This window comes from Candoia aspera, chromosome 2 (assembly GCF_035149785.1).
Source record: "Candoia aspera isolate rCanAsp1 chromosome 2, rCanAsp1.hap2, whole genome shotgun sequence".
Classification (NCBI taxonomy): domain Eukaryota; kingdom Metazoa; phylum Chordata; class Lepidosauria; order Squamata; family Boidae; genus Candoia; species Candoia aspera.
In genome coordinates, this window is record NC_086154.1 from 134,704,708 (window position 1) to 134,727,386 (window position 22,679).

The 22,679-nt window shown below is 42.8% G+C and overlaps 1 protein-coding gene across 1 annotated transcript; it reads left to right on the forward strand.

Annotated features, from left to right (window-relative positions):
• The first annotated feature begins 1,904 nt into the window (after window positions 1–1,904).
• Window positions 1,905–10,989, forward strand: LOC134490601 (keratin, type II cytoskeletal 5-like). The gene is made up of 7 exons (XM_063293756.1): window positions 1,905–2,165; window positions 5,554–5,765; window positions 6,470–6,530; window positions 7,105–7,200; window positions 8,221–8,316; window positions 8,805–8,930; window positions 10,765–10,989. The coding sequence occupies exons 1-7, from the start codon at window positions 1,905–1,907 to the stop codon at window positions 10,987–10,989; spliced, it is 1,077 nt and encodes a 358-aa protein (XP_063149826.1).
• The last annotated feature ends 11,690 nt before the right edge of the window (window positions 10,990–22,679 follow it).

The following is a 22,679-nucleotide window of genomic DNA, read 5'->3' on the forward strand; positions in this document are numbered from 1 at the left end:
CAGCCCAGATGTTTCACTTCAGGAAGAATCCAAATTAGCTTTAGACCAGGGTTTTCCAAATGATGAGATGTACCTCCCTGGGGAGATGCAGACAGAGTCCAGGAGAGGTGGGAAGAGCCTTTTAGTTGTACATTGTTACAATAAATCCACCTTTCCCAAAGTTTCATTGCATTGTTTTCATTGTTCAATTGTGTTCATTTTGGTGTTTGGATTTTTAGGGGAGGTGTGTACATTAAGATGACACTAAAGGGAAGTGTGATGGCAAAAAGTTTAGGAACCCGTGCTTTAGATGAAATCTGACTACAGTTGAGGGCAGGGACCTTCACCCTTCTTTGGGCCCATGTGCTCATTTTGAAACTTAAAAGCATGTTTGGGGGACTTTCACTAGATCACTGCTGCGATGAGCATGGCTGGTCACAAAAACCCATCTATCAGAAGGCAGTCTGGGGAGGCTGCTTCTGTAAGTGCTCTTCACCACCTTAGCTTATCTAGTGGGGACACTTCCAAAGACATCCCTGGGCTGAAGTCCCCACCATTAAAAAAAAAGTCTAAATAAAATAAAAACAAATGGGACACACAACTTGATGGCACCAAGGGAGGTGCTCCAATCTGACAGATTCAGGTACAGAATCAGATTCAGAATCAGATTCAGGTACTTAACATGACATAGATACTCAAGAAATTCCATTCTGCTGTATAAAACATATAGAGAATATACAGTAGCCTCTTCAGAGAAGTGATTGCCCTCTGACAAAATGAAGCTGCCGCCTCTCTTACATTTAAACTTGGTGCCGTTTCCTCCTTTTTTCCCCGGGCTTAATGGAAACCCTACTTTGCACCTTCGACACTTGAAGCTTCAGCCCTGATTATCAGCAGATTTGGGATTCCTGCCTTGGGTAATATCTTCATATTGGGTGTGGGTTTGCCAGTTTGGGGATCTAGGGTTGACCAACTCTCCCCTCAAGACATTTAACTAATATTATTTTAAGTGGGCGGGGGGGCTTGCTTTAAGGTTTTTAGTTTGATGAGTAACTCTAAGTTTGCTTTGAATTTTTGCTTTGAGTCAGATTTTTGTGCACCACACAGTCCACCTCTTCTCACTCCATGTCTCCATGCAAGAGAGCAAATAAATAAATAAACAGACCCAAACCATTGCATTCCATCCAGGCAATTAAAAACGAAAACAGATGAAGCTGCAAGTGAAACTGCCCTGCAAATAAGCCACTTGAAGTGTTTTGGTGGTGGATAATTATACATTGAGGAAGCAGATTAATTAAAGCTAGACACAAGAGAGGGAGAGAGAAGCTTGCAAGCCAAGCATTTTTTTTAATTCCTTGCTATTTCCCATATGAGAAGAATTTTTGCTCGGGAGCAGAGGTTGCACTAAAGAAGTCGTTTCTAGCTGCTAGGCAAACCAAACCCAGATTGTTTCATGTAAATTTTTTTGCACCCCATGCACCTCTTGAGCCATATAAAAGAGAGAAGCCGTGACTGTGAATCGAAGGGATTCTCTTGCCTTAACTCTTTTGCTTTTGCCTTATTCCACTGCTTCGCTAATACAGCTTGCTCAACTCTTTTTAAAAACCCCACAGCCCGAAACGCCAAGCCTAACCATGAACATATCTGTTGGGCCGCGATGCTTAGGTGGACCAAGGCAATTTTCCTCTGCTTCTATGGTGGGTGGCCGAAGCACTGCTCCTTCCTGCCAGCCATTTGGAAGACACTGCGGGGCAGCTGGTTACTCCAGCATGAGCCTGAATAACTATGGTGGTAGAAGCCAAAGAATAGCTTACAGTCAAGGCTTTGGAGGACAGCTCTATGGGGGTGTTGGTGGACAATGCATGGGGATGGGCGGCCAAGCCATGGGGATGGGCGGCCAAGCCATGGGGATGGCTGGGCAAGCCATGGGGATGGGAGGATTTGGTTATGGGGGAGGGTTCGGCGGAGGTTACGGAGGGCCTGAGTGCCAGGGTGGATTTGGAGCATACGGGAGAATGGGCAGCATGAGCAGCAACAGAAGCGAAGGGATCCGGCGGGTCTCTATCGACGAGCGCCTCTTGAAGCCGCTTTCTCTCGGAGTCGATCCTGAGGAGCAAAAAGCGCGGACCCATGAGAAAGAAGAGATGAAAACCTTGAACAACCAGTTTGCCTGCTTCATTGATAAGGTAGGAGTTTGCCCATCCTTCTCTTTTTTCCCAACTCTCAATTTTGAATGTGTAAGAATGATTTGGGACAATCAATCTGTCCTCTTTTCTTCCTGTCTTGTTACACAGCTCCCTAATTCTGGAACAAGCATGTAACTACCTCCTTCTTTTCATTTAAAATCCCATGCTGGAAACTAATTCTAAGAAATCTTTCCTGAACGATGACGTTTAGTGAACATGGACTCACATGCATGTTGGTGTGTGTCAAGAGAGACAGGGGAGATGGTTAGAATTCAGACTGCCAGCTCTGCTGTCTCAGTTAGTTTGATAAGAACCCTAAGACAGAGGTCAGTATTATGCCTCCACCCTGCAGGAGGGTGGGGAGAAGTCTTTTTCTAAGGGGAAACCTTTGAACCAGGGATTTCGTGGCTGAGATTTCTTTCATTAAACAGCAGTAGCTTCTGCTCCTTCCATATCTGCCTTGCTGTTCAGCCCCACTGCAAATGTATTCTATTCTACTCCTCTTATTTTATAGTCCATCATATGTCAATCAAAACTACTTGGCTTTAGTAACCCTAACCTCATTCCAACTTGAATTAACATTATGATGAAGACTTATTTTCACAAGTGGTAGCATTATTTAACCTTGTATTTTATGAATGGAAAATCCTATTTTTAAAAAACTGAGATGAAATTATAACAGAGACAAAAGGCATTATGATGATGATTTGAGTTGCTCTCTGAGTGAGATGGGCAGTGACTAAATTTGATGAATGAATGAATGAATGAATGAATGAATGAATGAATGATTGATTGATTGATTGATTGCCTTGGGCTGGGCAGATAGGCAGAGAAGACATTCATAAATGTAATTGTTTTAATAAGTTTTTACTTGGATCTGTACAGATCCCTTTACTGAGAATAAGACATCTGAATAGGAAGTGATGGTTGAAATCCTGATTCACTGTGACTGAACTGAAAATTGAAGGGAGCGATAGAAATTAGAAACTATTTTCTCCTTTCCCTTTTCCAATTCATTGTTTGCAAAGTTTAAACATTTGCCCTCCAATTTAATAATAAATTAGAGCCCCAGAATCAATTCATGATCAGTCCCTCCCTTATTCAATTCAAATGAGGGCCCATCAGCAGCTATAAGGACATCTGAGTACATGAAGCCTTCTCATCATTGCAAAAGCTCACTTGCCAAAATGGGTTAGACTGTTTGGAGCTCAGTATTTTGGGCCTCCCTTTTATAAAAGTAGCTTCCTTTAAGTTGAGCTCATTTACTGGAGATTATATGGATATATCCTTTGCTTTGTTGTCCATTACATGAATATTATGTGGGGTGGGAGGAGATGGGCAGGGACAAATTAAATAAATAAATGAATAATTGGCAATGATACATATTGCCACATTCTTCCTCTAGAATGGATTTTCAGGTTTCTAGTCTAGCGGACAACTGTGATATTCACTAGAAGTCAACCATCCAAATACTATCCAGGTCTGATGCTGCTTAGCTTCCATCCTAGACAAGATCACCCAGCTTTTCTCATACCCCATACTCTTAAAATAAAAAGTCCCAGAAATTGCTTTCTTTTCATTTCCATCTTTTGGGGGAGATGGGCGGTAACAAAATTTGAATAAATAAATAATCAATCAGAACTGCAATTCCTTTTAGTTTTTCTTTGTGGGTCTATGCTGTGTGCTGTGCTTTGTGGGTTTATGCTTTGTTAATTCATCAGCAGCAGGGCTGCAAATTTTTACTACCCATTCTGCACATCAATTAAGTGACTAGAAAAGCTTCTTTGTAAATGGTTTCAACTTGTTATCAACCGCCTCAGATCTATGTCTAAACTGCATGAAGCTATTACTGTAAAAGCCATTTTTGTCCATGACAGGACAGCTGAATGACAGAAATGTGAACCATATCATTTTGATTTCAAATGGTAGACAAAGGTATCACATTTATTTAAAACTACTTCACACATAAGGCTCCTGAAGTGTCAGTAGTGAATTATTGACTGTCAAAGTAGTATGCAAGAAAGTAAAAATACCTAAAATAGATAATTCAGGAATGCAAAAACTGTGGTAATTAAATATTTAAATATTTTGTCAAACACTCAAGAGAGGGAGAAAAATAATCAAGTTAAAGTCAACGCATGACAAATCAAGCTAATTAAGCACCAACTCTCACACAAGGAAGGCCGGGGCAAAGATTTGCCCCCAACACATCACAGTTGGGCCCTCCTGCACAAAGCACCAACCACAGAAAAGGCCCATTTTGGGGTAATCAGCAGGTGTGCCAACAGCCAGGCCTCCCCTGAGAACCACTGGGTTTGCACAATCAAGACAAAAGTTTACCAAAGCCCTTACATATTGGAGAGATATGGCTACATGCAAGATGAAGTGATTTGGGAAATATTTAAAACATTGGCCTGTGTCACCTCCAGTCTTTGAAGCAGAAGAGCTCACAGATCTACTAGTTCACGCCATCAGATTATTTTGGATGATTCAGCATTCTCCATTCTGGCTCCCCCCATACATCTTGGGCCTAGAATTCTTGGGGTTCCCAAGAATAGTCCTGTGGCTGGAAAGTCTGAGGACCTGTAATCCCAGCACATCTCCAAGGGACCAAGTTGGACATGGCTGGTGGAATGTATAGAATGTTTCAGAATCACCCAGAGGCTCAAGTGATTGAAGCAGATCATAGATCCTGCAGATTGATTGATTGCTAGATTGATAGGGGAGTTTTGAGAAATGATCCATTCCCCCCCACCCCGCTGAACTTTTTCCAAGCCAAGCAATCACCAGCACTAATTAGCTCCCTTCCCAAATGCTCCCCATCAGTCCCACCAGTACACCTTTCCCTCTGCTCATTTGTCATGCAGTAACAACAGCAGCAGGCCAAGCAAACAGGTGAAGTTGTTCTTTGATTGACAGATAGCTGGTACTCCAGGGCACAGAGCCTTAGGAATTGTGAGAAAATAGTTTGCCAAGCATTGTTATAATTGCAGAGAGCAACAAGTAGGTGTGGTTCTTTCCTGAATGTACTGTAGCAAACTTAAGCTATCGTTGCATATGTGAAATAGCCTTCAGCTTAAAATAAACAAACAAAAGACTAAAACTGAGTTTGATTCATACCAATTTCAAATTGTTTCTCAGGGAGGATGCAGAATCTAGGCCACACATGATTTGTGCTTTTTCATTAGGCTATCAGATACCAAGGAAGGTGGAACTGTACTTTTAATAGTAATGTAGAAGCAAGTGACACATCCTGAAACCCCCTTGGCTATCTCACTATTAAAGATGCAGGAGTCCCTTGAGTCTTTGGCATAAGGCCACCCTCATCTAATCTACTGTAAGAAATTGGTTTTGTTGGAAGACTTAATGAAGAGATTGTTTCTTTCAGGTTCGATCCCTGGAGCAGCAGAACAAGGTTCTGGCTACTAAGTGGGAACTCCTGAATCAGTGTGTTCAGCCCAGCAGGAAGAACCTGGAAGCTTACTATGAGAATTTCATTGCCTCGCTTAAGAAACAACTGGAATGTCTCCTAAGTGAGAGAGAAAAACTGGAACATGAACAGAAGAACATGCAGGAACTAGTTGAGGAATACAGGTCTAGGTGAGTAAACACATTTGGGAGACTGAAGCCTGGCAATATACTGAAAGCCCCTCCCCAGACAAGGATGGAATCTGATCAGCTGCATTCCAAGATAAGGTCTACTGGGATCTAGGCAGTATCTAAATATTTATCCCATCTGCCATTCTCCAGATGTGTTGGGATTGCAATTCCCAGAAGTCCAGCCAGTGAGGCTGAGAATTCTGGGAGCTGCAATCCCAATACAACTCAGGGATGTCAGACTGAAGAAGGTCGATCTAAGCTGCATTGACATTACCACTGGGTTCATGATAGCTACAGGCCAGTAATTACAGTGTAAGAACAAGAAATGCTTCTTTCTTGGTGGTTCCAACTTATGGAATACCTTGCTTATCTGGGAATCATCAGACACCATTTTAAATGCTATGAGGACCCCTTTATTTCTCAGCTTTCTGACAAATATCTAGGGCTTTCCCTGAGTTTCAGATTGGTGCCTAGGTGGTTCAATATTTGGAGGGGTACATTAACTTTTGTGGTGTTTTGCTTATGTTTGGGATATGTAAGCCACCTGGGATGAGGCTGTTGCCCTTGAAGGCAACCTAGAGGCCTTTTAACTAAATGAATGAAAGGGCTGGCAGAATTACCTGATGAAAGCATGCCAGCAAGACCTGCCTTTGATTTAAATCCTTCTGATATTAAAAGCTAACTTTCCTTTCTCTCTAACACAGATATGAGGGAGAAGTTAATAGGCGCACAACAGCAGAGAATGAATTTGTGGTGCTCAAAAAGGTAATTTTTTAAAAAACAACCACAAAATACATGAAACTTTGCACATGGAGATTCTTAATCCAGCTAGACTTCTGTAGGTATGTTAATGATGGCAATAGGTCCATGTGCACAAAGGAAAGGTTTAAAAAGCTTGGATTTCTGGGATGGAGTAGACTCCAATACCTATTCTTAATCCTACCTCAAGTTTATATTCTCTATCTGCTCCATCTGGATGCTTGAACGGATCTAGAAGACTTTACAGTAGATGTTGCAACTGAAGAACATCTGCTTAACAATCAGCTCCATGGGACTCCATGGCGCTCACTTTCAGGGTACGAATAAAAGTTGTATATGATCCACCTTTGACTCAATTCAAGATGATATTCAAGGAATAAGGAAAATTTTAAAAACTTATTACATTACCATGATGAATATGCAAATTCCCCCTGCCCCATAAAAATACTATAGTAAAAAAATATAGTAATAGAGTAACTATTACTATACTGTAGTAATATAGTAAAAAATACTATATTATTTTGTACAAATCTTCCTTCTTTAAAAACACAATTTCTTATATAACTTCTTCTCTACCTAGGATGTTGACTGTGTCTTCCTCACTAAAGAAGAGCTGGAATCTAAAGTTGACGTTTTAGCGCAGGAGCTGGAAGTTCTGAGATGTATATTTGCAGAGGTGGGTATCTAGTTCTTATGAAACCTCTTGGTAACACAACCATGGAGAGAAACAGCAACAACTTACTTAAAGCCCTTCATGATACAATTGCGGTTGTGTGGTCCTAACGCACCACTACTCTAATAGCTTTGCTCAACGTGCCCTCTTTTATTGGAATTCTCTTGTAGGGCCCTAAAAGTAACACCAACATAATTGTTAAGCAGTAGAGGGCAATAATGTAGGGGGGTGCAAGAAACAGGGGAAATGTTTTCTTTCAAACTTGGAACAAACCATAGCATTCTGGAGGTTCTGGAACCATTTTGGGTCAGAACTGGATCCCAGAATGCATTGACTGTTCCAGGTTTCAGCTGAAACAAAATCCAGACAGGCAAGCAGGGTAAGACTGGTGCATGTTATTCCCTCTGGCAGCTGTTCTTTTTAGCAGTTTCCATCATGGTATATTCCACCACCCTGCCCATCCATCCCACCTTCCCACTACCTTCCAATCCCTGTTTCCCTTCAGTTGCTGCTGCTGCTCCCACCAAGGTCTCACTATGGCATGTCCTACTGTCCTGTTCACCCACCTCATCTTCTCAGTCCCTTCCCTCCCTTCCTTTAACATTCAATGTAAATGGCTTATTTCCCATTCCCCCCACCAGGGCCACAACCGGGGGGGGGGGGAACTGGGGCATGTGCCCCGGGCGCCGCGCTGGTGGGGTGCCAAAATGAGTGCTGGGGGGCGCCAAAATGGGCGTGGAATCCATGTTTGCCCCGGGTGACAGAGACCCGAGTTGCGGCCCTGCCCCCCACCCCCACCGTAAGCTACTTCTGCCTGGACCAAAAAAATCATTCTGTAAACAGAACAAAACAGTTCCTTATTTGTTCTATGTCTGGACCCAAACAGCAGAAACCTGCATGTGTTGCATCAGGCATGGAGCACCCAAAAGTAACTGTTTTTAGCATGCCACAGTCTGTGCTTGTAATATCTTACATATTCCTACAAGGATGTGGGATCTTATTTTGGAATCATATGCACTACAGGAGTTAACTCAGCTGGACAGCCAAATCTGTGACACTTCTGTGGTTCTGAAAATGGACAATACACGTGACCTGGATATGGACCTCATCCTTAAGAATGTAGAAGCCTGGTATCAGAATATTGCTCATACCAGCAAGCAAGAAGCCGAAGCCTTTTACCACAACAAGGTGAGTACTGGTTTGATAGCCAGAACTCATCCATAAGTACCCTGCTTGAAGATCAGCAGTTCAAGATGCAACAGTTAAGCTCTTTGTTTTAGTAAACTCATCCATGAGCTCCTGGGGTTGGTGGGTGGGGAGCAAAGCTTGGTACAGACTGTCAGGTGAGATGCTTAGACAAAGCTGGCCACTAGGAAAAGTGACCTGATGCCCCCCCACCCTCAAGTCTTATTGCCTTCTGATCTTCATGTGCTGCTTATACCTGCAAATCATGGATATTATAATAGACAGTTATATCCCATGTCTGCTGTGCCCTAATACCACAAAGCATAGCAAATGATAAAGGATTTTTTTTAATGTTGGTGCATCATCAAATGCTCAAATGATAGTAAGAGTGATGCTGATTTTTTCTGTTTTTCGTTTATTAGATTGCAGAGATTCAGCATAATCGAGGCAAATTCAATGAAGAACTGAAGAACAACCAGCATGAGATTGCAGAGCTCAACAGAGTGGTCCAGAGGCTGCAAACAGATGCTGCTAATACAAAGAAGCAGGTAGGGGAGTCAATCTTATTTCGCTGCTTCATCTTGAATGATCTTGTTTTCTTACAATAGCAGGAAAAAAGATTCTCTGGAATCTCAAGATCTTATTGATCCTTTCAAGGAGGCTCACTGTAAAGAAAAAGAAGGCACTGTGGTTTTCTCTGAAGATTCCTACCAGCTGTACATCTGGAATGCCTATTATATTACAATGTGTTCTTTCAGGGGCATTTTGGAAATGCCACAGTGGAAAACTGTGAGGGGAGCTGTGTGCCATTGAGGTCTTGTTCCCCACCCCAAGAAGCAAGTAGGAAAATCCCCCCTCCTCCCACAAATGCACAGTTGTTTTCTAAAGAGGAGAATATTTGAAAGACAGGGTTGGCTTACCATAAATACAAGTAAGAAAGGAAAGTCTCCCTTGAGTTGTGCTTGACTTCTGGGACTAATAGCCCTCAGATTCTTCTGGGATCTTTTTTTCAACTTCCCAATCTAGTCCTAGGATTTTCTGGTAATCTTCCAGATCCTAACCAGGTCTGAATCTGATTACAGTATTTTTTTCAGATCAGCCAAGGTCAATGGGATGCTGCCATCTGCTGTGGCTAGAAACAAATAGAAGGTGTCCAAGGTTGACATATATTAAACCATGCATGGCAATGTTAAAATGTGCAGCATCGGTAGTACCATTGCAAAGCTGTTCAATAGTTAAATGCCACTACATATTAGCTTTTAAGTTTATTTCAAGGGTTGGAAACAACCATTAAAAAGAAATATAAAATTCAGAAGTAAAATATTAATGGAAGTAACTTCAGATTATCAAAGTCTCTGTAATGTAAACAATCAGATAACATAATATATAAAGATCTGGGAATATTTGATACAGAATGGAAGTAAATTGAGGAAAAATCTCTGAAGAACAATGCCCAGGCTAGGAAATAAGAATGGCAGTTTAGGCATAAGTATTGCAATTTCACTGTTATACTTCTGCTCAAGGACACATGAGCAGCTTTCAGCTCATGGCAAAACTAAAATGTATTGGAATTACATCGGTTTACATAGATAATGTATAATGTCCTGTAAAATCAAAAATCTAAATCAAATCAAACAAGGTTTGCTAATGTAGTCTGGAAGCAGGGAAGAAATCCAAAGTGCAAATTAAAGCAAGGCCTGGATTAAAAATAGCACAATTACTTTGCCACCTGGATGGCAGGGAGATTGTGCCATAACATGGTTATCAAATCCATCTGAGTGAAATGTTCAGTCAGGAACGACACCTTCCAGTATATTCCTCTTCCTGGAAAAACAGTTAGCTCTTGGTGAATGGATATGTTTGCTGGCACTCTTATGGCAGGAAAACTTAAGAAAGAGACTGATACTGCCAGTGGACTCTACATCTTAGTTCCTTCCTTCCTTGCCATCACTTGCCCAGTCAGATCTTCCTGCCAGTCATTTCCCTGTGCCAAGCTTCCTGTTCATTGTACAGTATAAGGAGTTGCTGGACAGCAGATTGGATGGTGGTAGTGATGGAAGCAGGGTGGGTGGGGAGAATGTACAGTGTTGTGACATCAGGACACAGGTATCTTAGAGTGGGTATCATGGTGGATTCTCACATGCTTAATATGTGGTTTCTCTTATCTCTCAGAGTCCAAGTAACTTCCCTATTTGTCCTGAGAGTCTTCTCTATCTGCTTTTGTTTCTATCAGTCTCCCTGACAAATTTTGGTAGCTGAGAGGGAAGACAATGGTTCCTTTAGCTCAGTCTGCAACAGTAGATTCAATGTGCCTCTCTTTTCACACTCTGTCTTGAACAGTTGACCCAGTACATCCTTAAGCTTTTCTTCTCCTGATCCTAGGTTACCACTCTGCAGTCAGCTATTTGTGACTCTGAGCAACGTGGTGACATTGCCCTAAAAGATGCTCGGAATAAGCATGTTGAGCTGCAGACAGCCTACCAGCAGTCTAAAGATAAACTGGCATGCCTGCTCCGTGATTACCAGGAGCTGCTAAACACCAAGCTGGCTCTAGATATTGAAATTGCTACCTATAAGGCATTGCTGGAAGGAGAGGAGAGCAGGTGAGGTGCACTTCTAAATATATATTTAGAATATGTATGTATGTATGTATGTATGTATGTATGTATGTAATGCCCCGTTATCATAAAGTAGGGGTAGCAAACTGTGGTTTTCTAAATATTGTTGGGTTCCTATTCATCCCAATCAATATGGCCAGTAGTCAAGAATAATTGGAAGGTTGAATCCCCAAACAGCTAGATTGTTACAAGTTATACATGCCCGATATATAAAGATGTTAAACTGGCATTTAGAATGCTGGACTAGAAAAAGGTGAAATGCTATATTTATGGAAGGAAAGATACCCAGTGAAACACTGATGTTGTGATTAGGTGGTTTGGTTGTCTGGGTGATGCTGGGGATAATGTACTATACAATTCTAAAATAAAGAATTGAATACTGTATGAGGAATATCCTTACATATCCATCCTGAGAATATAAATTAGCTTTTACTGGGAGACCTCCATGGTTACTTTTCCAGAATCAGCAGGAAGATACGATTTCCTGAAAGATGCTATTCTTTTCAACACCTGGGGACTGTACTGTACTTTCTCTGTGTGGAAAGCAGATATGCACTACAAGAATCCTTGACTACTAGGTGGCAGTAAAGAGTTCTGCAGATGTTTGAAAGCTGGGAAGGCTGATTCACCTCAATCAGCTTCTCATAAGCATGATTATTGTTGTTATTCTTATTATATACAGCAATGTGAAATTATATAATTATATAATATAATATATTATATATTATATATTATTACAATATAAAATATATTATTACAATATAAAATAAAGTAATAAGAATAACAATAAGAATAATAACTTTACATAATGCTAAGTGTTTGTGCATGTTTCTTCATTAGGTGGGAGGTGGAATCTATGCACATAGAATAGACTCTTCTCCATAATTTCTCAGTGTCCTCCAAATGTTTTAGACTACAGCTCCCTAAATTATCTGTATATAATAATAATAATCATGCTTATGAGAAGCTGAATGAGGTGAATCAGCCTCCCCAGCTTTCAAACATCTGCAGAACTCTCTACTGCCACCTAGTAGTCAAGGATTCTTGTAGTGCATATCTGCTTTCCACACAGAGAAAGTACAGTAGAGAGAGACCAAACCTTTATTTGTTGAGAGTTTGGGAGGCTGTAGACTATCTGTTCTAGAAGTAATCAAGCTGGGGAAGGCTGATCAATAGATGTTCTCCCAACTCATCTATTGGGAGACAAGTAGGATGTGAGGCTACTGGAAATAGCCCACCTCTCCCATTTCATTCGTTTCTTAACTGTGTGGATGAAATCCTTACATATTGCACTTGGGGTCCCCTCCCACCTTTCTGAGAATCTTTTAAAATTGCACCCCATCAGGTCTGAGTTACCAATATCTAGACAACCATGATATGGCAGCAAAGAGAATTTTCAATATGGCTTTGCTTCCATTTAGTGGCCCCCTGGATTTCTGCAGCCCGGATATGCCAGCACTAAGCCAGAACATCATATTTAAATAGTGGTACTGCCCATTATGGCAGAGAATGTAGTGCTGTCTATAGACAAAGAATGCAGAATGATTCTTTTTGAAATATTGGGTCTTTCAAGACTATGGTCTGTATAGCCATCCTGTACATCTGGTTCTACTTTTCACTTTTCTCATCCAACAGGATTTACACAGGGAACCCCGTCAGTGTTGGTGAGTACATTGGGTGCCCCCCCACTTGAAAATGAGTAACCAAATATTGTGTGCTTGATATTTTCAAAGTAACAGAACCTGTCTTGTTTGCCACCTTTACAGCAATGGTTAGTGGAGGCTACCCAGTGGGTGACTGTGCACCTGGAATGGGAGTCGGAGTGGCATATGGTGCTGCCGCAGGAAGAGGCGTGGAACATGGTCATGGGACCTTCGGTGGCATGGGAGAAGGCTTCACTACTGGGAATGCAGCATGTGTCCACACTATGGGTCCCAGGACTACAGGAGGCTCAGGAGGCAGGGCAGCTGGAATCAGCCATGGGATGACATATGGGGCTGGGTTGGGAACTGGAGGAGTGATTAGTTCCAAAAGTGGTGGCTACTCATCCAGTGTTACCACCAAGCATGTAATGACCTCTGGAGGTGGTAGACATAACTCAGGTGTTTCTGCAGATGGAAACTGCACAAATGGTCACCATGGAGGATCACACCATGCTTCTGGAGGGTCTGGCATGGGAGGGCATAGTTCTGGGGGTGGAAGCATCAACGGAGCTGTGTTTGGGGTTTCCCATGGTGAGAGCAGTCCTGGGCTTAGAAATGTCCAAGTTACATCAGTCAGTTCTTCAGTCAGAAAATATGTCTACTAAATTCCAGTGGCTAGGAAAAAGGAACCTCACCTAGAAACAGCTGCACAAATCATTAAATTCATGGCTGGGAACAGCAATACTCTAGACCAGGGTTTCTCACCAATGGTTCCATGGAACCCTAGGGTTCCTCAAGAGGTCACTAAGGGTTCCCTGGGAGATCACAATTTATTTAAAAAATTATTTCAAATTCGGGCAACTTCACATTAAAGAAGTAAGTTTCATTCTTTATTTTCAGTTTAAGAACACTGTTAATGCATCTATACAGGCCTACACATGAAATGAATATAATGATTTTGTAACTTTTGGCCTATATTTGAGCCTGAATGTGCAGGGGTTCCCCCAGACCTGAAAAATATTTCACGGGGGTTCCTCCAGGGTCAAAAGGTTGAGAAAGGCTGCTCTAGACTAAGACCATATTAAGAGTTTGGGGTGTGCCAGGAGCCATGCTCAGAAAGTGGGCATGGCCACGACAAATGAGTGTGTGGGGGTGGCTCATACCATACTCAGACTCCATCAACTCAAAGCGAAAATTGAGAACCCCTCCATTCCTGCCATTCCTTTCCTCCCCAAGAACCAGCCCTGCCTAGTTGCTCAATTTTAGAGACCAGCTGAATGGCTGAAAAGGGGTGAAAAATGATGAACAGGCTCTAGGGGCCCTGGAGAGGCATCTGGGGGCTTCACACAGCCTATGGATTGCCTACCCTATGGGAAAGAAACAGCAGGATCTTATATTTATTTGAGACAGCTTACTGCAGATTGCTTCAGCTAGTGTTCAGTGGCTGGGGGTTTCTGTCTTTAAGACTCTTCAAGCAGTCTCCAACCATGTATGCTCCTTTTTCCCCTTTCTGCACTGGGAATATTTTATTTTTATTTTTTTGCATCTGGCCCCCATGCTTTTGACTTCAGGATTTTGTTCTCTCTTTTTTTTTTTCCTTTTTGTCCTCGGGGCCTAGCAAAGCATTTCAGAAAGGGAAGCAACACATTAACTGTCCAAGATGGGATTGCAAACAACATTTCTCTCCCCCCCGCCCACCCCCATCCCCCATTGAGGATGAGATTTATCGTATACTCATTTTAACACTGATCTTTTCTGTTGACTTCTTTGCACCTCATATGCACACTGGAACAACTCCTTTGAGATTTTTTTTCTGTTACAGCTAGACTTACAATTAGACTGGGGAAGGGGAACAAAATTGAGTGTCACTTGGACTTCATCTAACATTTGATCAATTTGTTAAAAGCTCTTTTCAAAAATTAATATTCTGAGTTCAGAATGGAACTTATGAAATCTTGGGATGAGGAGAGTGATGTGTGTAGGCTGTCTGCTTTTGCACTCAGATGTTATTGGTAAGAGCCAAGTTTCTGTCAAAAAAGATAAGTAGAAATTCAAATTCAAATAACATGTTAGGAAGTTTCTTCATTGTAGTGTGAAGTTCTGTTGCATCTTTTTAATTAAGTGTATTTTGCCATAGTTCAATGCATGAATTACTACTCTGTTTAAGGATTAGTTGCAAAGGACTTGTATTTTCATTATCTACTTCATTGCCTATATTTTGCTCATTAGCAGTCTAAGCTTCCTTCTATATTTTCAATAAACTGCATGCATGCACTTGGCTTCTGCCTCACTGCAGTGTTTTTTTTTGGCTTCCTTCTGTCTCTAAATTTTTCTCTGTGAGTTGTAAGTAAATACACACATACATACACACACATACACTGGCAGAGCTTTCTCTGTCAAGTAGACACAGAGGCAAATTTCATTTACTTTGCATTAGAACAAAAACTTACCTGGTATCTCATTTTCAAAGCTAAATCAAAAATCAAAAATGAACTTTTCAGATCTGCATTTCTCTCGAGTTTGCAATGTACTTCCAACAGTACAAAAGTATATTAAAGCCTCCAGAAAAATGCATACTAATGCATTAAAGAATATTGTTTGCAAACAGAATGCATGAAGGCAATATATTTAGAGAAATTCATACAAGCATATACATTTTATTGCAGATTTTGCTTAAGAAAAGTTCTCCAGTTTGAATGCGAATAGGGTGATCAACATATCTTGGGTTGTATTAAGCATCAATCCTGCACACAAGAAAAGGACATTTGAACATATTCATGTTGAGCCTCTCCACTGAAGATCAGAAATACTTCCAAATACCACTTGTGAGAAGGAACTGTATACTTGAAGTTACATAACTCCACAACGCACATTGTGAGAATGTGCAGGAGTTAATCTGAATTCCTTCTCCCCATAGATTGATCCACATTGACTTTCCCGTTACTTTCATATCCAAAGAACAATGCCATGAAGCACTGAGGAACAAAACTGAGTGTCACTTGGACTTCATCTAACATTTGATCTGAAGGGTCTCATGTAGACCACACTTTTGTAGCTCTGTACATTTCTGGTAGAAATTAAAAGCTGTGGCAATATCTCTGTGAATCAGCTCCCTGTTGATGGGACAGAAGTTCCCTGCTCCTTCCACTTCCCCAAGAAAAATTGTGTGATCCACCAAAATGGAATCAATCAAGACACAGCTAGACGTGCAATTGATAGAACCTGCTAGCGCCTGTCCAGAAATATTTCTAAGTCAGAAACGCTATGCAAAAGTATATCAAGTGGTAATGTTGTACATAAAAAAACCATACGTTACAGAACAATATGTATAAAAGTGAGTATATTTGGGGTATATATAGTCATTAGGGAACATGCATAAGCTAGGAGAAAATGTGATAATTTCAGGATTTCTGCAGCAAAAGTGATGAAACATAAATACTTGAATATAGGTGTAATGATAGAGATGGATTTTAGATGGAGTTTCACATTTCTACACACATAGAACCTCACCAAGTCAAAAAATCAAGCACATAAAACTTGTCACAGCCATCTGTTCCTAAACCAGAGGATGCCAAAATGTTGACATGCGTTTCATGATGTTACAACTCAAGCTCTGTCCTTACACACTTGTACTGAGATGTTGCATGCAGGTACATAGGATGGAGTTTGTGGTATGACATTATGATGTACATTTTGTCACTCCCCCACCCCACCATGGACACCTCTGCCAGCTACGGAGATTAGGAATTCTCAGTAAGGAAACCAAGTGAATACAGGACTTTCATTTTGCTAGTTAAGATTTCCAGCAGAAGTGCATTAGAGAGGCAAAATAATTAGCAGGGAAGTGAACTGGTTCAGATGTTAACTTGAATATGCGAGCATTTGTAAATAGGTTGAGGATAAGCAAACGTGCTGAGCTCCCTGGTATGCCAGTGCATCCTACCCCTTCTTCCCTCATATACCCTTTATGCAGCTGCCTTTTTATCTGCAGATATATTCATTATTTTGGAATATCCCATTTTCTGGCACACACATTCTCAACTAAGAGAACCGACAGATCATTTAGGGCAGTGTTGCTCAACCTTGGCAACTTGAAGATGTGTGGACTTCAACTTCCAGAATTCCCCAGCCAGCCATGCTAAATCAGCAACACTGATTTAGGCACTCTTCTGATGTGTTCCTTTGCAGGTAGTTTTTTCCAAGTTAGATTCAGAGAATGTGTTTCTGCCATTTTCATAGATATGGTAAAAGAAAGCAGGCATTCAATGCAGATTTCACTAAAACTTGAGGACAAAGCATGGTTTTCTATCATAAGAAGTTCTACCACTTTGTTACTGTTGATTTTCAGCAATTTCAGATTGTGGGAATGATATGAATGAATGCTTTTGCCCAGGAAGTACATTTAGCAAGCCAAAATGCTCCTACTGCATACAAGACCTCAGCTGCACTGATATCAGGGTTGATGGCTGCAGGTGTAACATGTAGAAAGGAGAAGGAAGCTGATAAAATTCCTGCATACCACTTTAGGGTCTAAAACGCTGTTAACAGTAGATCTATTATAGTCCTTTCAAAATAATCTAGTTTCCCTTTACTCTCTTTAGTTTCTTTGATTTCCCAGCCTCCTTAGGTAAGGAATAGTATTTGCATACTCTGCAAAGAATACAAGATATTATGGGATTGGATGTGAAACAAAAGTTTCATGTATTGATCAATTCTATAAAGGGTAAAAGAATGTAACTTCATTACTGAACAAGTGACAGCTATATTTGGCTGATGAGCAAATTGGGGGAGTGTCCTGCTGGACTCACAACCCCTGCTCAAGAAGCAGGTGGCAGATGTGGCCAGGAAGGCCTTTGCACAATTTCAACTGGGACATCAATTATATCCTTTCCTAGACTGGGAGACTCTGCTTATGGCCGTGTGTGCTTTCGTCACCACCCAATTGGATTAGTGCAATGCACTCTACATGGGCTGCTGTTGAAGACCATGCAAAAGGTATGGTTGGTCCAGAATGCAGCGGGGTGGGTCATTACAGGCAACCTGAGTACATTCACGTAGCACTACTTCTTCATGAACTGGGCTGGCTCCCAACAGACTCCAGAGTTCAATTCAAAGTACTGGTAATCACTTATAAAATCCTACATGACACAGGACTGAGTTATTTGTGGGACTGCCTATCACTGGTTATAGTGTCCCATACTCTCTTCCAGCTTGGGCATGTTCCAGGTTCCTTCTCTGCACCAATGTCATCTGGCTGGACTTTTGAAGCATGCATTTTTGGTGGCAGTCTCTACCCACTGGGATGATCCCCCCTGTCCCTGAGAGTCAAATGGCTCTGACCCTGCTAGACTTTTGTAAGATGTTAAAAACCAAGTACTCAAGCTGGGATGTTAGATGTGCCTGTCTTGGTAGATGGCATGAAGTGATTTAACAGCAGGATTGCACATTTGTTTTAGTTGTTTTGTTGTTGTTTTTAATATCTTGTTATGCTGCCCAGGTTCTCTCTGGTGAGTAGGCAGCCATATAAACTGATTAAATAAATAAAACAGGGTTACTGGTCAAGCCATGCTGGGTGGGGGTTCCCTTGGGAACATAGGGGGTAAAAACATCATGACACCATCACCCCATTTCATCATTTTGGTGTCATTGTGGCTCTCTGTGGATGTCATGGGGGGCTCGGGCTCAAAGTCCATGGGGGGTTCGGGCTCAGACAACGAGGACAGGTGGCCAGCCTCTGATGTAGAGTTGGAGGGTGAGCAGACAGCTCTGGATAAACGGCTGCCTGAGCAGTCAGAGGAGGTGGGGCTGGTCAGTGAGCAGCAGGCACAGGCACCACTAATGAGTGAGGATGAAGACTCAGAGCTGCCGCCCTCTCCCAGTGCTCGAGAAAGGGGAGCGGAAAGGAGGGAGGAACCATGGAGGTTGGCGAGGCCACGCACAAGAAAGTAGCCCCACCCTCCTAAAGAAGCTCCGCCCCGGTCGGCCTCTATAAAAAGGGAGCTGCAAGCCCAGACCAATCGTGGGAGACAACCGTCTGCTTACTGGACTCCATGTGCCTCGACTCCTGATCGGAAACCTTGTGACCTGACTCTTGGACTCGCTTGACTGATCTGTTATTTGGAGAGATAATGACAGCTGAATTAATTGTACCAGGAGGAACTGTTTCCAGGTTGTTTTCACCTGTTGAGCCACCTGCTTTCATTATTCTGAAAAGCAAGAAAGGCAAGGTATAATAAAACTCTCAGGCTTGGCAATCCAAGTTCATCAGAGAAGACAATCCATGATGGCCAATTTCCATCAATGATTTCTTTAAACACAGAGAGGGAGGAAAGGAGAGAAAGAGTTAAGATATATGAAACAATTTACAGCTTATCAAAGCTACAAAGTCAACACTGTTACCAATACGTTGAGCCAAACAGTTCAGGATGCCTTCATACAAAATATCAGTCCTGAGAAGATGTTTAGTCAAAATATATCTAAGGAGGAAATAGCTGAGATGCTGATCTATGGAAGGATACATTATCAATAGGCTTGTAGGTCTGGAGTGCAAACAACTGCAAGATGGTAGCAACCAATCCAGTGAAAATCTGGATTTTCACTAGCAGATATGGTAGCACAGTATTATAAAAGATGTTGAGGGAAAAAATCCCAAGTGCAAAACCTGAGGATTTAATTAATGCAATTTAGAATTATATGAAGTGGGAAAATGGGGCTGTGGCCAATGGCCTAATATCCTATTTAACAAACTATCCATGTGTTGGAGAAACCCCTGTATACCAGCCATGTGTTGGGGGCGTGTCACAGGTCTTTTTTTTTTTGAAAAACTTTATTAAAGCATTTTCAAAATATACATAAAAACTAAAAAGATTGAAACAAAGAAGCCTACAAAGAAAAAGAAACAGAACTAAAAGATGTGAAAAAATGTGACGAACCTGACTCCATTACTGCACAGCTAGATTGCACGTCTCTCACGTAGCCTCAGAATGCTGTATATTCCCTTATAAGGGCATGACTTGTATTTCCCTATTCTCTTTGTACTCACTCCCCCGCCCTGATAGAACTGCTGAATAAAAGGAGGTGGGGGCGTGGCACGCAGGAGGCAGCACCAGCATCCTCCTGAGATGTAGCATCTCTCACCACAAAAGAATCCTGTACCTACCGTTGTTTTTTCGACCTCACCCTTGCGAGGGAATCGTTGGCTCATTCCCCCCCAGGGAATCCCATAGACCGAAGGGCGAAGGACTGGTCGCGCGACGCGACAACTGGGGGCTCGTCCGGGATCCCTTCGGTCTCACGGTGTGATCTCTGTCTAGAGGTGCACTGCCTTCACTCTCGTTACTACGCACCTGGAAAAGGCTCTGCAATCGTAAGTAATGGGCTCCCCACTCTCCAAAGTTTCGTCAGTTCATAGGGACGAACTTTATGATTTAGTGAAGAAGGCTAACTCTTGTCAAAAGGCTAACGGTACGACCATCTTTCCCATTTCAAAAAAATCGGTGACTCAACTCCTACTGTACATGGAGAGACACTGCCCTGTCTATCCTTCAGAGGGGTCGCTCAAAGCATCCACTTGGGAAAGGATAGGAAAATATTTTCATGATACCCCACGAGCACCCGTGCCTATTCTGACTGCCTGGAAGGCTGTCATGGCGGCCATCAACACTCTTTACCCTCCCCCGTCTTCCCCGGAGACTTGCCCTTCTCCTCCCGACCCAAAAATCCCACCCCCTCTTGCCACCCATCTCGATGCTGTCTCACCACCACCCCCTCCATACCCAGCCGTTCCTTCTCCCCCTTCAGCTCCAACGCCCGACTCCCCTCAACACCACCCCCTCGGAGGCGCCATCACTGAACTCCTCTCCTCCCCCCTCTCATTGGAAATGGAGAGTCCCTCTGCCTTTCCCATGACCATCGGCCTAGGGGCGGCGGGAGGAAATTTGTATAACAATATTGAACTTAAGGTTTTGAAACAAATCAAAGATGCTGTAACCACCTACGGCTTGCACTCTCCTTTTACTAGGGGAGTTTTAGACTCTTTAGTTACTGCTAACACTGTTATGTTATTGTATGATTGGAAAATGCTTTTTTCTATGCTTATGACCCCGGCGCAATACGTTGTGTGGCAATCTGAATACGACAAAGGGGTGGAAGTAGAAATTAGAAGAGGTCTTCCCGCAGGGGTGACCGCAGATCAATTATTAGGAAAGGGACAATTCGCAACCTTAGTCCAGCAACAGAACTCCCCCCGTCGTAGTTTTGCTATCATTCACATGTGCGCCATGAATGCTCTTAAAAGAGTGGATGATTCCGACTCTCAATCCACCCAAACGTTTCTGAAAATTATGCAAGAACCAAATGAACCATACGCTTCCTTCATAAGTCGCCTTCAGATTGCTTTAGACCGACAAATTGATAATGCCACGGCTAAACAAGAGCTGCTAATGAAACTTGCTTTCTCTAACGCTAATCATGACTGCCAGACCATTCTGCAACCCGCAGTCAATCAACCGGGTGTAAAACTTGCAGACTTCCTGCAACTTTGCAGAATCGTTGGTACCACCTCTCACAAAGTGAGCGCTCTCGCTGCCGCCATTACCACCTCGCTGCCTTCTACTAACCCCTCCCCTCAGCTCCATTCCCCGGAAGCCCTCGCAGTCACTCGTCATGGAAATTGCTTCAATTGTGGGAAGCCGGGCCACTTTAAGAATCAATGCCGTGCACCCGGGGGAGGTGGTGCGCCCCCTTCCACTCAAAGGGGGCCGCCCCCCCCTTCCAAACCTAAAACTCCTTGTCCCCAGTGCCGCAAAGGCTACCATTGGGCCTCGCAATGTCGCAACAACTCCTCCCTTCACCAGCCTTCGGGAAACTAGATCGGGGGTTGTCAGCTAACCCCGCCCCAAAGGCTGAATTACCCATCACCAGCTTCCCTGTGGAGTTGGCAGAGGATCTTTTGTATGACGATCCGGGGGCTGTCCTTTCCCTTCCTCTCGTTGTCACGCTGAATAAACCCCTTCCTCCTCTTACCCCTGCTTTGCTCATTCCCAACTCCTCGCTCACGCTTGAGGGAATGGTGGCTGCTCCCTACTTGTATGACTCGTCAGATCTGACACGAATTGCTCTGGCAGGAGTGGGAGATAGGTGCTTCTCCTTAGATAAAGGAACAGTTGTCGCCACGCTCATACTTCTCCCTTCTCCTGATACGCCATCATTGTTTGCCTTGCAGCAACCAGTCCAAACCTCTAAACCCACCCTCCTTGTCACACTAAATGGTCGCTCTTTCGAAGGCTTGATTGACACCGGCGCCGACGTCTCTGTCATTCGTTCCGCTGAATGGCCCTCCTCCTGGCCTCTCGCCGAAGCCTCCTCGGTGCAAGGAGTAGGCGGAGCACAGGCCGCTAAGGTCAGCTCTCATTGGCTTTCTGCTGCGACTGCTCATTCTAATATTACAGCTTATCTAAAGCCTTATATCCTGCCTTTGCACTGCAACCTATGGGGCCGTGACTTGCTTTCACAGTTCCACGCTTTTATTCAACTTCCCTAATGGCTTTGCAGGACCCTTTAGGGTCTCTCTCTCTCTCTCTCAAAACCTCTGTGCCGGTATGGGTTGATCAATGGCCACTCACCAAAGAGAAACTGGACGCCTTACATATCCTGGTCCAGCAGCAGTTAATTGAAGGCCATATCGAAACCTCCACCAGCCCATACAATACTCCGGTATTTGTCATCAAAAAGAAGTCTGGCAAATGGCGCCTCCTACAGGATCTTAGGGCTATCAACACCATCCTTCAGCCCATGGGACCTCTGCAGTGTGGACTTCCCAACCCCAACTTGATTCCGGAAGGGCACGACCTCATTGTAATAGACCTCAAGGATTGTTTTTTTTCCATACCTTTGGCACAAAAGGACAGAATTATTTTTGCATTTACGGTACCGGAGCTCAACAATTCAAAGCCTACTGCTCGGTACCAGTGGAAGGTCCTCCCACAAGGCATGTTGAACTCACCCACAATGTGCCAATTTTTTGTTGATAAAGCAT

What these genes read in the sequence shown, in the direction of transcription:
- LOC134490601 (XM_063293756.1), top strand. Translation starts at nt 1,905, where the DNA reads ATGGGGATGGGAGGATTTGGTTATGGGGGAGGGTTCGGCGGAGGTTAC. An exon ending in GTTGAGGAATACAGGTCTAG is followed by an intron (nt 5,766 to 6,469) that starts GTGAGTAAACAC and finishes TCTCTAACACAG; the next exon opens with ATATGAGGGAGAAGTTAATA. An exon ending in CTGCTAATACAAAGAAGCAG is followed by an intron (nt 8,931 to 10,764) that starts GTAGGGGAGTCA and finishes TCCTGATCCTAG; the next exon opens with GTTACCACTCTGCAGTCAGC.